Genomic DNA, 15,251 nt, shown 5'->3' on the forward strand with positions numbered 1-15,251 from the left:
ATTAATCTTCTCTAACCAAAACATCTACGACTATGACTATGAACTATCATAGTACTATCTGGTAACAAAAAACGCAAGCTCTAAATCTTTCAATTCTCAAATTAATTTAAACTTACAAAAACCGTGAAAGAGATTTATAAAAGTTCGACACTTTGAGCGAGGACAGATAATAAAACGAAGTTTTCAGTCTTTGAGCTTAATCAGTCTCAACTCGACACTCCTAACGTACGTTATATATTACCCCTTTTAAAACCTCTATTTGCTTCTTTTTTTTGTTCGATTCGTACCGTTTTTTTCGTCAATATAGTTTACGTTTGTTACACTTTCCAAAGAAATAAAAATCAATTTAAACATACGATCAAAAAGCATGAAAGGAAATCTACAGTCAAGAAAGTATATATATGTATACAAATTTTAATATTTTTAAAAAAATATTAAGGGAAGTAAAATTAAGAGAAACATTAAGTCATGCTTCTTTCTTTTCTTTTCTTGTTTATATGCCTTATTACTCTGTGTCTCCTCCTTTAGAAATTCTCCTTGTGAAAAGAGAATCTGGTGCTTGTCTTGTGGGTGAAATCTAAAGCTAAATGCCTTAGTTCCTTTGTCAATGCTGGTGCTCCACAGTAGAACACTCCTGCACATTTGTTTTTCGTTAATTATCATGTCCCATGATATATCATCTCTATTTAATACTCCTACCATACACAATTCTGTGAAGATGTGAACTTACCAACTTTAGTGTTAGGATGATCCATGGCTATCCGTTTGTAAACATTTCTCCAATTAGGTTTAGCAAAATGGGACATAACTCTTGTTCCAGAGACAATGTCGACGCCGTTCTTTGCATGGTTTAGTGATTGAAGCATATGTATAAGTGCGGAACGAGCGTCTCCTTCTTCGTAGACACTTGTACAATAATTATGCAACTCAATGACACGGTTGGTATCTCGTTCCGCTACTTCGTTCATTATGTTCTTGAACCAATCAAAAGAGCCTTGCTCACGCGTAACCCAGTAGAAGTAGGCTCTACGCGTCCTGAAACTCTCTTTCTTGTTACGTTGTGGTTCGCTTGTTCCGTTCTCCATTCGGTTAAGTTGGGCTTGTTCCTTGGCTTTGATGTTGTTGACAATGTCTTTGACGATACTGATCATCGGTGTGGCTCCAATCCCGAGACCAACAAGTAGAACCACCTCGTATTTCTTGTAGTCTTGTGCTGGTGCACCGTAAGGACCATCGATCAAGACTTTCGGGAAGCTGTGCATGCAAAGTCATTGCTATTAGAAAATGTCACAATTCTATGATATATTGCTCAACAAGAGACTAATTAACGTAGATAGCACACCCAATATAAATAAATAAAAAGCGACGACTAATTAGTTGGAAAGAAATTGTTTAATTAGTTCTCCCTATATATAAAGAAATAAAAAAAAATCTGGTCTTAGCCAAATATTAGTTTTTTGTTTTAAGTTTTACAATTTTCTTTCAGAACATCAACATCTTAGAAATCCAATATATCATATTCGACGTTAGTTGGATCAAATAATGTATTTGACAATTTTAAATTACGTACGGCACAATATTAGATCTTTCTAGTTAATGCCATGTTCATCTCCTCTTGTGACTTTTCTTTGTCCTACACTCCTACTATATACGAAAATTTCGTAGCACCGAAAGAAAACACTTAAAAACAAAAAGAAGAATTTCAAACTGGAATTCTTAAATGAATAGAACAGTAATCATATGCTTATCCAAACAAATAATTTTAGCATGTGACACTCAAAACCAAAACTAAGTAGAATATAATCATGCCTAACTAACCATATTAAAACCGGCATGTGAAGAACCAAAACTAACTAAGAGTATTTATGCAAGTATATTCGTACACCTGGATCTGTACATATCTACATGACAACATGTGATGTGCCCCCAAAACCAAGATAGGAAACTACGTAGACCATTTAAAAAGTCAGCATCATTTTAACATTTTTCTTGATAAAAAGGAACTTGATAAAGACATAAAGTAAATAAACCATATCGGCAATATAATTGACGTGATGCGAAATATTTATAAAACAAATGTAGAATGTTGACCTAGCACAATTTGTTTTTAAGGAAAAGGTTGAGAAATAGTAAGATATTGCAACCCAAAGATTTACGCGGTCACAAAACCCACATGGATAAGCAAAAAACACATCGTGCTTGCATGATATAACCAAATAATGCGTCTCAATCAAATCACCTAAAGATAAAATAGTGATATTTTTGTTAGGTACATAGTTTTTATTCTAGTTGAGGTCTCCCACCACTTATTTTAATGAATTAGGTACATTGTTTGAATTTGTTACCACTTATTCCTAAGTGGATATCACGTATTCACGATTCATGATTCATCCTCTAAAAAAAAACCTTCTAGAACCTATCCTCTCTCTAGCATGATTTAGTCATTTACGTGTAGGATTATGATAACGCATGGGATCACATTTTTCAAGATATAGTGGTTGAGATTATTACTTACTCGGGATTGTTTGCACCGTGCATCATGTCGGCTCTGAGTAGACCACTAACTCCTGCTGGAGGTGGCTTACACACCTGAGAACAACACACAAACCAAACCATTCATATCAATCTCTTTAAATTAAAAAAGATTGGTTAGTTAGAGACTTTATAGTAATAACAACCTCAGAGAAGACTCCTTTGAGTGCCCTTGTCCAATCGCCAAGAACTCTAATGTGAACACTTAGGTAGTCATCTTGTGGTGCAGCGGTGATTGAAAATGGATGCCTGAATCGGATCAAATACTTATTAGACAAGGAAGCATTGTAAAAAAATATGAAGTTATTGGTTTGGTTAGTACCATTCAAATGGAGATACAGCAGCACAGTTAACAAACATGTATTGACCACTCTTGTATTTGAAGTTTTGAGGCCTTGACAAGTGTATTGCCAATACGTTTCCTGGATAAACAGCTACTTTCCTAATTGTCACCGCCTTGATGCTCGACCTGAACGCTCTTATCAACCTTTCACACGCATATAGAACCACTGGTACCACCAAATACATCCAGGTCGTTTTGTTGTGCCAGTCTCTTGTGAGATACAAGTAGTATCCATGGGCAACAAGAAGAATGTAGACTATGACGAACAAATGATGAGTGTACCAGAAGGCATTGAAGCTAGCTAGTTTCTTTAATGGTCCTGGAAGATAGTTTAGCTTCCCTCTTCTGAACCACGGTGTAGCTAGTGTGAAAGCAATTGCCATTAACAGAACCATCACAAGTCCTGTTATACCTTCAATAGAGTTTACAAAATGCCAGTAGCTCTTTGGTTGCTCATCCCCAAAAAACTCTCTTAAAGGCCTATATGCATCTGGAGTTGCTTCCAGTAGCCGTGGGAAGTCACACCCCAAATGTGCCCCAGCATGCAACGTTACTCCAATTATAATCCCCACCGCTATAACCTTTAAAGTTTTAAGCATTGGTTTTATTATTATAAGAAATTTAAAACAGAAAAGGTTTTAATTTATAGGATATGTTTGTTTACCTTGTGGAAGTTGAGATTGTCATCAAATGGGACAACAACACCCAACCTGGTCTTATTCCTAAGCCATGTGATGGTGTTTCTGCAAACAGGTAAGAGAATCAAAGCCATGTTCAGCTTTACTGTTTCTGCCGCACCTTTAGCTACGCAAACACAAACCCCCATCACTGGATACACAGGGCTATGCTGATACTGTATGTATTTGTAGATAAAGAGGATAGCCATAACCGTGAACCATAACGCTATAACCCAACATCTTTGCCAGTTGTCTAACACAAAGAATCTAAGACCACGGTACCATCTCTTCAAAGGATTGCGGTTAAACGTTGGCTTAAGCCTCTGACTCATCATATGACTCAGATTCTTTCTCTCCCCAGTACTTGTTATCACAGACTGTGTCGCCGCTTGCAAAAGCAGAGTCTCAAGACTCTCCAACTGTTTCAAGATTCACCATAAAGTTATTTCATACTCCATCCATTAATCATAATATGGTCAAAATCAAGCTTACCACTTACCATGATGTATCCTATATTGTCTGGATCTAGCTCTTCCATGATCAATGCTGCATATTCATCTGCTCTCTTCTGGATTGTAGATAGATTATTCGCAGAAGCACTAAGACTTATAATCTGTGAAACACAGAGAGTTAAGATTGAAGCAGAGCCAACACGACCAAAAACAGAGTTAACAGTGAAAACAGAGGAGAGGTAACTCTATATTATACCTCTCTAACTTCGTCTTCAGTAAGTCTACCATCAGCATCTTTATCCACCCTGCATTGTCATCACTGCAAGATTCACATTCCAGAGAAGAGAAACCAAAAAAGAAACAAAAGAAATGAAAACTATACATGTCAAAGAATGTTTTAAGGCGAGAATCAAAGCTTTGATCATTAATCTGTTCCCAAAACTCCTTAAGTTGATCACCATCGATCACTTCTCCTGTTATATTCCTTCGTCTAGCCAATGCATCAAACAGTTCCAACGCAAAATCCTTCGAAGTCATCCCTAGAACATTATCAAAACAAACATTCAAAATCAAATCTCAAAAAGGTTAATAACATTTTCAATGCTTAGATCAGTCTTAAGTATTTTACCAATGCATTCTCCGAACTTTGTACGAAGAAGTAGTCCACCAGTAGTAGCAGTGATCTGATTAAACCGCTTCTCCACGGCACTCCAACCCGCGCCACCATCGGTCTTACTAATAAACTTAAGCCCTTTCAACGCTTGAGCCGCGGCGGATTTAGTCCGGTCTAACTTAGCTGGTCGAGGTGGCTTTCTACCACCGACACCACCGCCACCACCAGAGACAGAAGTCAAACGTTTAAGCTCGTGAGAAACAGAGGCTAAACGTTTCACAACCGTCGTTTTCTTCTCGAGACGGTTACGTTTAAGCAACGTGAGCTCAGGACTCTCTTCAACGCTAGATCCACCTTCCATTTTCAAACTGTGTACAGAGACTCTGTCGTCCTGTACATCTACCGTGAGGTCCACGTATGGTGCCGTACGTGTTCTCTGACTGTTCTCCGCCGCGAATCTTGAGTTCGTATTAGTCGCTGGTTTTTTATTGATCGGTGGTAGTTGACCACCACCGCTCATTGGACCGCTGTTTCCGGATTCTGCATCGGAGTAATATCCTCCTCCTGATACTTCAAAGCTCACTCTCTGCATTCTTTAAAACACTTCTACCTGAGAAAAATATATCAAACAAGAAACTGAACACAATGATGAATTTTGTGGTTTTCAATTTTGTTCTCTGAAGATTTATGGAAATCTCTCTCTTTCTAATTTAGAGGAAATTTTGTAAACGTAGACAGAAACATTTTCCCGAGAAAAATGAGATAATTTTTTTCCGGGAAAACTCTTTGAAAGCTTCTCAGAGAAAGTAAGTAATTTGAGAAGAGAATGAGAAAATGTGGATTTATAGAAATAGTGGAGGAGGACTGAGAGAAGAGAGACGTGGTCGGACTTGCCCCACCAAATTTGTCATCTGTGATGCAAAAATATATTAACCAAAAAAACAAAACAAAATGATTGATTGGGGTGTAACGTGCATTCGTAATGCAATACATTTAATAAAAACAAAGTATTTATATATAACAAAGTTGAGTTTTTTTTGCTCTATTTGATTCTTAAGAAATAAAACAATAGTCCACGGGTTTTTAACAAGTCCATAAACCATAGCGAATGAATGTTTTGGAACTTGTTTGAAAGAAGATTATAAAGTTGGCAGTCTAAAAGAATTATGTAATTATTATATTTGGTTTTGACCATTTGAAAACAATTCAAAAAAAACAAATTGCATTTTAAAAGAAAACACTAGCCCATAGAAACATGTAGGATCCATTCTCATTTTTTATAACTAAATCTGGATGGATCATACACATAGTATCGCTACATTCAAAACCATAGCTGTGAATTTTTAGCAACGAAAAGTTCAAACATGTGTTTCATTAATACAACCATGTCTTAGAGATGAATAATTTCATGAGAACACCTATATTATAGCGGAATGCAAGAAGGAGCTGGTCAAAGGTTTGGACAAATCGCAGTTCATCCCATTTTGCCTGCTTCTAATTGATGACCGGCTATATTATATAGCTCTAAGTCTTTTCATTCATTGGAATTTTGGTATTTCGGTTCAGTTCCATATTATAACTAAAAAACCTTGATCTCTTTTTTTTTTTTTTTAATAATCGGTACTAATTATATTAAGTAAGGCTGAACTGATTGTTTTACCTAAGTCTAAAACTCGAATCTTAGATTTATATAGTGAATACATTATGGATGTTTTGGTTTCTAAAATCGCGTTTTGAATTAGGACCGATTGGTAAGTACTCATTTCAGGTATTCCATTTGCAAGGCAGCTTGACTCGTCATAATTGGCTATAAATTTTAATCAAACCGTTAGATTTTCTTCCAATCACCTGGAAATGAAAGAAAATATATTCCTCTATTTTGTGTCAAAATTTGAGAAAGATATAACAGTAGCAATTTTTTCATTTAAGATCAAATTTCAGAAGTTTTTACGCGATCATGCATCTTCAATTATGCAAAGCAAAATGATCCAAAAACTCTTATTTTGCTCTAAAAAGTCTGAAGCCATGTTAAGAGGGAATGAAAGTTCTGGAGGATTTTGAGTTTTTATTAAAATCATCTGTTATTCAACTTATGATTTTAAAATCACTTCCCAAATGTAATGTTATTCAATTTGGAATTTCTAGAAAATCATTTAAAAATCCCTCACAATATCTTGTTATTCAATTAATAATTTGTCAAAATCATATAAAAGCAATTGTTATTCAAATTATAACCTTTTTTAAATAGAAAATCAAAACACAGATTTTAGGAGACTTTGGATACATTTTTACATGAGAAATCCAATAGAAAAAATCACAACTTAGGAGGTGCTATTTTGAAAGATTTGTTTTTTTGAAAAATGTCGTCAGAATTTTCTCAGTTCATCCCTCTTGAAACAAAAACAAGGGTTTCAATGAGAAAAGTGACTTGATATCCAAAGAAAAACATATTCTGTAGTGGATGTCGATGACGTTTTCACAAATGATATCCAAAGAAAAACATATTATGTAGTGAATGTGATGCTACATACGTACGTTTCTTCAGATCCTCTGCAAATACATCCCTGCAATTGAGCTCAATGATTTTTCTACAGAGACTATACTTTTTTAAAAACAAGCCCCATTTCTTTTAAAAAAAAAAAAATTCAATCGTATCACCCACGATTTTTCTTCTCATCACTCTGAACCAGAGATAGAGAGAGAGATGCAATCGCTGCATGAGAAGGCATCAGTATTGAGCGGCGTCAATCAGGCTGAGGCCTTCGCTATCGATAAATCCAATCTGTTCGAAAAGCTCGGTCTCCAGACCTTCATCAATCTCTCCACCAATTTCTACACCAGGTTCTTTCAATTCCCTTTTCTGTTTCCTCTAGGTTATTTATTATAAACCTCATAACCTTCACTTGTTACAGCTCAGTCCTTTCCATTTAATCTGGGTTTAGCCTAGGAGACTGTGGTTAAAAGTGTGACTTTTTTAATTTTTTTCAAGTGATTCAAGTCCAGTATCTGCTTGTTCAAATGAGAGAAATTGGGATTTTTGGCAATTGCAGATTTGGGAGGTTTATTGGCTGCTCTTTTTTTTTTGAATAAATGCTAAATTATATTCAAAAGAAATAAAAGTTATACAAAATTTGTGTTTGACTTTTTGAGGACAATTTTAAAGAACCCAAAACAGAGCAATTATACAAAACAGAGCATTAAACTCGATAGAAAGTTGCAGCAAGCCAAGATTGAAGAAGATGGCCCCCTCCAATGGTACTGAGTCTGTTGCGGACGTTTTTATCAAGTAGTTGAACCAGCGTTGCCTCCTGAACCGGTGTCTCCCCATGACGTCGAGCGTTGCGCTCCCTCCATAGAGTGGATCGTATTCTGGAAAGTGTAGCCCAAGAGAAACTTGGTTGTCTTGTCCAGGTCAGTGCCAGTGAGTAGGGAGATAATTTCAGACCAACTTGCAGTGAATCTGTCCCTGAGGAGACCCTCAGTTAGTTTCTTCTACACTTCTTGGGTGAAAGGGCACATGAAGAACATATGCTCTCTCGTTTCCAGCGGATGCTTACAAAAAACACAGGTCGCATTTGTATTTTGATTCCATACCCTCAGTCTGTCTCCTGTGGATAATCTGTTTTTCATTGCTAACCAGGTAATGAAAGCAAATTTCGGCGTCGCCATTGAGAACCAGATGGCTTTATGATTCGCCATTACCGGTTTGGCTACACGTATTTGGGACCAGGTGTCCTTTGTCAGGAACCTGTTGCGGTAAAGATCATTCTTCCCTTTCCAGAGTGCCACATCGTGTTGATCCTGGACACAGGCAAGCTGACATTTCCGAAGTTCTTCTTCAACAAGGTTCAGGAGCGGTTGTCTGTGGTTTCTGCGCCTAGTGGAGACCATTGCAGTTGCCACCGTGCTCGACAGCGGGAATCCTAGATCGATAGGACCCCTGTTCTCAAGTTTATCATATAGTCGACCCAAGGAGCTCCAGTCATCAAACCAAAAGGAGGTAAAGCAGCCATTTCTCACCTCAACACGGTGAAACTGTTTTGCAATGTTTCGATACTTGAGGAGTTTTCTCCAAATCCAAGACCCCATGTATGTGTTAATTTTTTCAGACCATAATGAACCCAAACGGATGAGGTATCGTTTCATCCAGTTAACCCATAAAGAATCTTTTGCAGATAGTATCCTCCAAAGCAACTTTAGAGTACTGACTTTGTTTGCCTCCTCTATAGAGCGGAGGCCTAATCCACCTTCATGCTTTGGTAGACAAACATCAACCCATGCAACTTTAGCCTTTCTTGAACTTAGAGAGGGTCCAGACCATATTGATTGCTTTAGCCTTTATTGGCTGCTTTTGACCAGTATTTTACCTTTCTCTACTAGTGAACTCTCAAGATTTTTGACAGTAGAAGTTCTATTTATGGACCTTTGTTGTTCTTAAGGGTTAAGGGATATCTTATTGATTCTTGGTTTTTGAAATGGAGGGTTTTTGAAACATAGACTACAGAGACAATACTTTGAAAATACTCTCTGAAAATTTCTTGCAAATCTGATGGGAGTTTTGTATATTTTAATTCACAAGCTTGCATTCTGTAGTGACAATCCTCTCACCAAAATAAAAGATGGACTTGATTCTCTCTGCAACATCATTTGTGGTATTGTCATCAACATCTCAATTTCTTACGAATCTGCAATTATAATAAAAAAAAGAGGAAGAAGGCATAAGCGATATTTTCTATTTTGGTTTTAAAATCTCTTAAAATCACCCAATATATTCTTTTAAAATCTCAGCAAATCACAAAATATTTTTCCTTTTTTTAAATTGAAAAACTAACAACTCCACCAAAGTATCCTAAAACTATCCAAATCTAAATTTTTTTAAATCCCATCAAATTCTTCAAAATCCCATTTGAATACACCCCTCTAAGTCTCAATTAAAAAAAATATTTCACTATGTATAGATAAGATTTCATTCCCATCTAATCCACAATATATAGTATCACCACAATTAATATATTTTCACTATTGTACAAAATTTTATCATTATCAGTATTGCGATATTTGTCAGTCGTATTTTTATCACCATAGTTACACTATATGCGTAAGATATTTTTGTGTATTGTGCTCTCGGTTTCATAGTTAAAAAAATACTTGAAATTACATGAATCCTTTCAAAATATTTAGGGATATGGAGGTTTTCGTAATGTTTACACCATTAATTGAAAAGGTTTAAAATTTTAATGCTAAATCTATATAGTCTTTTTAAACGAGAAATTTTATTTTTAGTTGTGAAAGATCAAAAGATGAAGTCATGACTAGGATTACTATCATTTTTCACCTTTCACGAGTCACACACATATGATTTTTTTTTTGTGCTCTAATATCGATTTTTGTTTACACTGAGATTATTGATTTAACTGTTGACTTTTACCTCGCAGTCAACTGAACGAAGGTCTGTAGTACATGCTGGCCTCTCTCCGTGTATAACCCAAGAGATGAATGACAAACTTACCTGCTCCCCTACCAGTACTGAAATCAAGAACGCATGCTCTGCGATTCATGCAGACAAGGCCCCAGGACCAGATGGCTTCTCAGCCAGTTTCTTCCAGTCTAATTGGGAGACAGTAGGGACCCAAATTGTCACTGAAGTCCAGGGTTTCTTTAACTCCGGCTCCCTGCCAAGGAAGATTAATCACACACATGTGAGGCTTATACCAAAGATCCCGAACCCACAAAAAGTTGCTGATTACAGACCTATTGCTTTGTGTTCTGTGTACTACAAGATCATCTCAAAGATCCTGTCCATGAGATTACAACCGGTACTCCACACCTGCATATCAGAAACCCAGTCAGCTTTTGTCCCCCAAAGATCCATTTCGGATAATGTACTGATAACACACGAAACATTACATTACCTTAAGCCGTCTGCGGCTACAAAACGATGCTTTATGGCTGTCAAAACTGACATGAGTAAAGCCTATGATAGGCTAGAATGGGACTTTATCCAGTTAGCTCTCGAACGAATGGGATTCCATCCCCAATGGATTCACTGGATCATGCAATGTGTTAGTACAGTGTCCTATTCATACCTTCTTAATGGAAGCTCAAAAGGAACTGTCATACCGGGAAGGGGTATCAGGCAGGGTGACCCGCTATCACCCTACCTGTTTATCATTTGCAGTGAAGTTCTATCGGGCCTGTGAACTAAAGCACAACAACAGGGTAGCCTCGTAGGTATCAGAGTAGCAAAAGGCAGCCCAAGGATCAACCACCTCCTCTTTGCTGATGACACTATGTTCTTTTGTCGCTCTGATAAAAAAAACTGCTCCAAGCTACTCCACATCCTGAAACAATATGAAAGAGCATCAGGTCAACAAATCAATAACTCCAAATCGTCTATTACTTTCTCCACCAAGACTCCACAAGAGATGAAGGACCATGCGAAAACCATTCTTGGTATCCATAAGGAAGGGGGACAAGGTAAATACTTAGGCCTACCTGAGCTCTTTGGGCGTAAGAAAAAAGACCTCTTCAGCGAGATTGTGGATAAAATCAAACAACGAGCTCTATCTTGGTCATCCAGATTCCTCTCCTCAGCTGCAAAGCTCACTATGCTCAAATCTGTCCTTGCTGCGATGCCCACATATACCATGTCATGCTTCAAGCTACCAAATAACCTGTGCAAACGAATCCAATCAGCTTTAACACGTTTCTGGTGGGATACTAAGACAGAGAAAAAGATGTGCTGGATTTCATGGAACAAGATGACAAAGTCCTTTAAAGAAGGTGGTTTGGGTTTTTGAGATATTCAAACCTTTAATGACGCACTGCTAGCTAAAATCAGTTGGCGAGTCCTCCAGCATCCCAATTGCCTTTTAGCCAGGGTCCTTCTAGGGAAATACTGTCAACACAGTAGCTTCCTTGAGACCCGACCTCCCACCTCTGCATCCCATGGTTGGCGCAGCATATGCATAGGAAGAGACCTTCTTGTACCAAGACTAGGTCTCCTTGTGGGATCGGGAAGCTCGATACCCATTTGGCGTAGCCCGTGGCTCTCCACTGAGTGTCCGTTAGCACCGATGGGTCCTCCCACCCTAGCATCCCACCTCATGACAGTGGCAGACCTCTTTCAACCTGATTCTGGTACGTGGAATAAACCTCTTATCCAGGAATTACTACCTGAGTATGAATCAGATATCCTGAAACTGAAGCCAAGTAAACTCCGAGCCCGGGATAGATGGGCTTGGCTACCCACCAGGGACGGTGTCTATTCAACGAAATCAGGATACTTTGAGGCACAAGCACCAATTCGGACTCTACCGGACTCCACCATCCAACCCCCGGGGAATCAAGCTTCCCAGTTTAACTGGAAATCACATATCTGGGCAGTTAAAACCTCACCCAAAACAAAACTTTTGCTCTGGAAGCTAGCACAGCAGGCTTTACCTGTAGGAGAGAACTTATCTCACCGAAAGATCACAGAACTAGTGCACTGCCCTCACTGCAAAGCACCCGAAACAGAGCTTCACTTATTTTTCCATTGTCCTTTTGCAGCTAAGACCTGGAGCAAAGCTCCCTTCAAGGAAACTTTTGATCCTTCTCGAGTCTCCTCTCCTCAGCTGGGCCTTCGGATGGTAAATGAGTTAACTTGTCTTCCCCCTACAGGTCTTGGAGAGGGACCCCTTTTCCCATGGATCATGTGGATCATATGGACTTCCCGCAACAACCTGATCTTCAGTAAAATCCAGATACCGGTGGAGGAGGCCCTCCTACTTGCGATCCTCCGTGCAAAAGAATGGCAACAAGCCCAGATCCGCAAGGCTCCGCCGAGTCCCCTTACCAACCCACCGCCTCGACTTCCAACAGAATCTCAACTACCCGGTACTATCACTTGCTGCACCGATGCGTCTTGGATCTCAGATTCAAAAGCAGGTCTTGGCTGGACCTTTCAAAACCATCGCCACCATATTATCGGACAGGGATCAGACCTTGCTCTGAATGTTTGATCTCCGCTGATGGCCGAAGCGCTTGCAACTCTCACCGCCATGAAAGTTGCAATCGAATCGGGTTTAATGCACATCTCCTTCACCTCCGACTCTCAATTGCTGGTCAAGGCGCTCAATTCGAAGACCCAATCAAAGGATCTTCATGGGATTCAACATGATATCCTATCTCTCTCTACTAGTTTCGTTTCTTGCAAATTTATGTTTATTCCCAGGAACCTGAACCGACATGCGGATGAGCTTGCAAAAAAGGCTCTATCTTTCTCTTGTATGAATATCTGATTTTAATATAAGAGTATTGGTTGACCAAAAAAACTGTTGATTTATTTAATTCAGTAACAATAGCTTTTGTTCTTTTTCTTTGACAACATTTTTAATTCATTAGTAAGCTAATAAAGTTCATATGCTACGATCATTGATCTAAACTACGTACCTAAGGATATTGTTTTATGTTAATGAGTGGTTAGACCATTAAAAATAATTAATGAATGATAAATTTGATTTACATAATGTGTGTGGTTTTCACTTCAATCTCTTACATTAAAAAAAACTAAACGACTATTGCAAATAAACAATTAATCTGTAGTAGTAATTAAGGACTGATCCTGCCGAGACAACAGTTGCTTTATATATGTCATAACAACATGGCCAACAGAGATTATTAACCACAGTTGCTACAAATAAAAAGTCCTGCGGGAGAATCATTTCTTTCTCTATTACAAATACATCAGCTTTTTTTTTTTTTTTGTTCAAACATCAGCTTTTGTTATTGGTCCATATTTATTAAAAAATTAAAATTATAATTATATAACTAAAATATTATTATTTTTATGTTTTTGAGAAACGCTCTCCATTTCTAGCGTTGGAGATGACCTAAGTAATTAAAGTTAGACCTAAATCTCAAAGTAGTTTGTTGTTGTAGTATTACGATTGCAAGTAAAATGAGAGATACGTTGGGCAACAAGGTGATCATAAATGTTTATCTATTTAGGAAATCTTATTGTTATAGTTTATTTACTACAACAATATATAACTTATAGTTTGGACAATTCTCATAAATACCACTAAAATGAGTTTTTTCAAAAATAACCACCCTTTATTTTTTTGTTCAAAAGTAACAGTAATATATATATATATATATATCTATCTATATATATATAGATATATGTATATATATATATATTTTCCAAAAATACCACTGAATTGATTTAAATTTTTAATATTCAAAATTAATCTCTAAATCCTAAACACTAAGCCTTATCCTTTAAAAACTATACTCTAATTCTAAAAACTATACTTTTAAATTTTTTGTTCAAGGGGGTGTATTCACTTGACATTTTCAGTGATTTGTATAAAATTTACAAATCTTATGCTATTCCATCATGAATTTTAAAAAGTCTCCTGAAATTCATTTGTTATTGAACTAATGATTTAAAAATATACCTTAAAATCCATTGTTATTCAAAACAGTTTGTGAATTTAGATTTTAATAATTTTTTTAGAGACTATGGAGGATTTGAAAAGATTTGTTTAGTTAAAAATACAGAAATCTAAATATCAATGGGATTCGAAAGAATTTTACAATAAATCATATCAACTTCCCTAAAATCATCAAAATCATTTAAAATCTCATGAAAACTAAAATCACTTGAAATATTAGATTGAATACACCCTAAAGTGTGGTATTTTGAGGAATCCCTCTTATAATTTTCATCTTTATTAATGTTATTCTAAGTTTTTTCCTTTAGTATGTACAGAATACCAAATACATAAAAAAAAATATTAAGTTTTATATTAACATTTTGTGAAATGCATATTCAATGGAAAGATGGAATATTATTATATATCAAATATTTTTATTATATCCAATATGCCGATATGGAACTTAGTACATACTTTCTTCAAATAATTAATTCATTTTGTTCTCTCTAATACGTGGCTAATTAATGAACAAAAAGAAAACAAAAGAAGAGAGCCTAAAGACGAGATAATAGAAAAGTACACACGTATTCCTCGCATCGTACGCTATTCTTATTCAGATGCATAGTTAGGCCTGGACATAAAAACCGTACCCAAATACCTAATCCGGAACCCAATCCGAAAAAACGGGTTCGGGATAGGTACATGTTTGCCTATAAAATCTTATTGGGTTTTATTTTCTAATACCCGTGGGTTCGTGTTAGAGTCGGGTAATATCCGGTACCCGTTTGGATACCCATTAAACCCGAACATATAAACATATTTATAATATTTATCATTAATATAATGCAATTACCTCAAAATTATGATTATAATTTTGAATATTTCATTTAGTTTTATACCTAAATATCAAAAATAATCAAAATATCTAAAATATTTTGTTATGTAAGTCAAAATTTAACTAAATTTATTTAAATTTAATTATATTTTTTCGGGTACCCGGTAGTTCGGGTACTAATCGGCTTCTAAAATTTGTAACCCAAACCGATCTGAACCCGATAGTACCCAAACCGAACCGAACCTATATATCTAAAAATATTCAATGAATTCTATTTTTCTAAACCCGTTTACCCGAACCCAAATGAGTAATATACAAACCCGAACGAGTTACTCGAATAGTGAACAATTTGGGTAACCAATAAATTGACTCTCCCA

General features: G+C 36.6%; 1 protein-coding gene and 1 pseudogene across 2 annotated transcripts; both read right to left on the reverse strand.

Annotated features, from left to right (window-relative positions):
* Positions 1 to 331: 331 nt before the first annotated feature.
* Positions 332 to 5,537, reverse strand: LOC104761100 (respiratory burst oxidase homolog protein C). Of its 2 annotated transcripts, XM_010484133.2 has the most exons (10): positions 4,633 to 5,537; positions 4,387 to 4,543; positions 4,261 to 4,309; positions 4,052 to 4,165; positions 3,540 to 3,971; positions 2,855 to 3,456; positions 2,679 to 2,781; positions 2,516 to 2,589; positions 731 to 1,254; positions 332 to 634 (listed from the first exon to the last, which is right to left on the reverse strand). In XM_010484133.2, the coding sequence occupies exons 1-10, from the start codon at positions 5,207 to 5,209 to the stop codon at positions 525 to 527; spliced, it is 2,742 nt and encodes a 913-aa protein (XP_010482435.1). In that variant the 5' UTR covers positions 5,210 to 5,537; the 3' UTR covers positions 332 to 524. The 2 variants fall into 2 exon arrangements, with proteins under 2 accessions (XP_010482435.1, XP_087356325.1); XM_087500199.1 differs by lacking the exons at positions 4,261 to 4,309; positions 4,387 to 4,543; positions 4,633 to 5,537 and having other exon boundaries at positions 4,045 to 4,164.
* Positions 5,538 to 7,814: 2,277 nt separating this feature from the next.
* On the reverse strand, positions 7,815 to 8,887 carry LOC147922909 (uncharacterized; annotated as a pseudogene).
* Between the last annotated feature and the right edge of the window lie 6,364 nt (positions 8,888 to 15,251).

This window comes from Camelina sativa, chromosome 18, assembly GCF_030686135.1.
Source record: "Camelina sativa cultivar CO46 ecotype springtype chromosome 18, ASM3068613v1".
Classification (NCBI taxonomy): domain Eukaryota; kingdom Viridiplantae; phylum Streptophyta; class Magnoliopsida; order Brassicales; family Brassicaceae; genus Camelina; species Camelina sativa.

What these genes read in the sequence shown, in the direction of transcription:
- LOC104761100 (XM_010484133.2), bottom strand. Translation starts at nt 5,209, where the DNA reads ATGCAGAGAGTGAGCTTTGAAGTATCAGGAGGAGGATATTACTCCGAT. An exon ending in CTTAAAACATTCTTTGACAT is followed by an intron (nt 4,310 to 4,386) that starts GTATAGTTTTCA and finishes ATGACAATGCAG; the next exon opens with GGTGGATAAAGATGCTGATG. An exon ending in TCATCCTAACACTAAAGTTG is followed by an intron (nt 635 to 730) that starts GTAAGTTCACAT and finishes ACAAATGTGCAG; the next exon opens with GAGTGTTCTACTGTGGAGCA.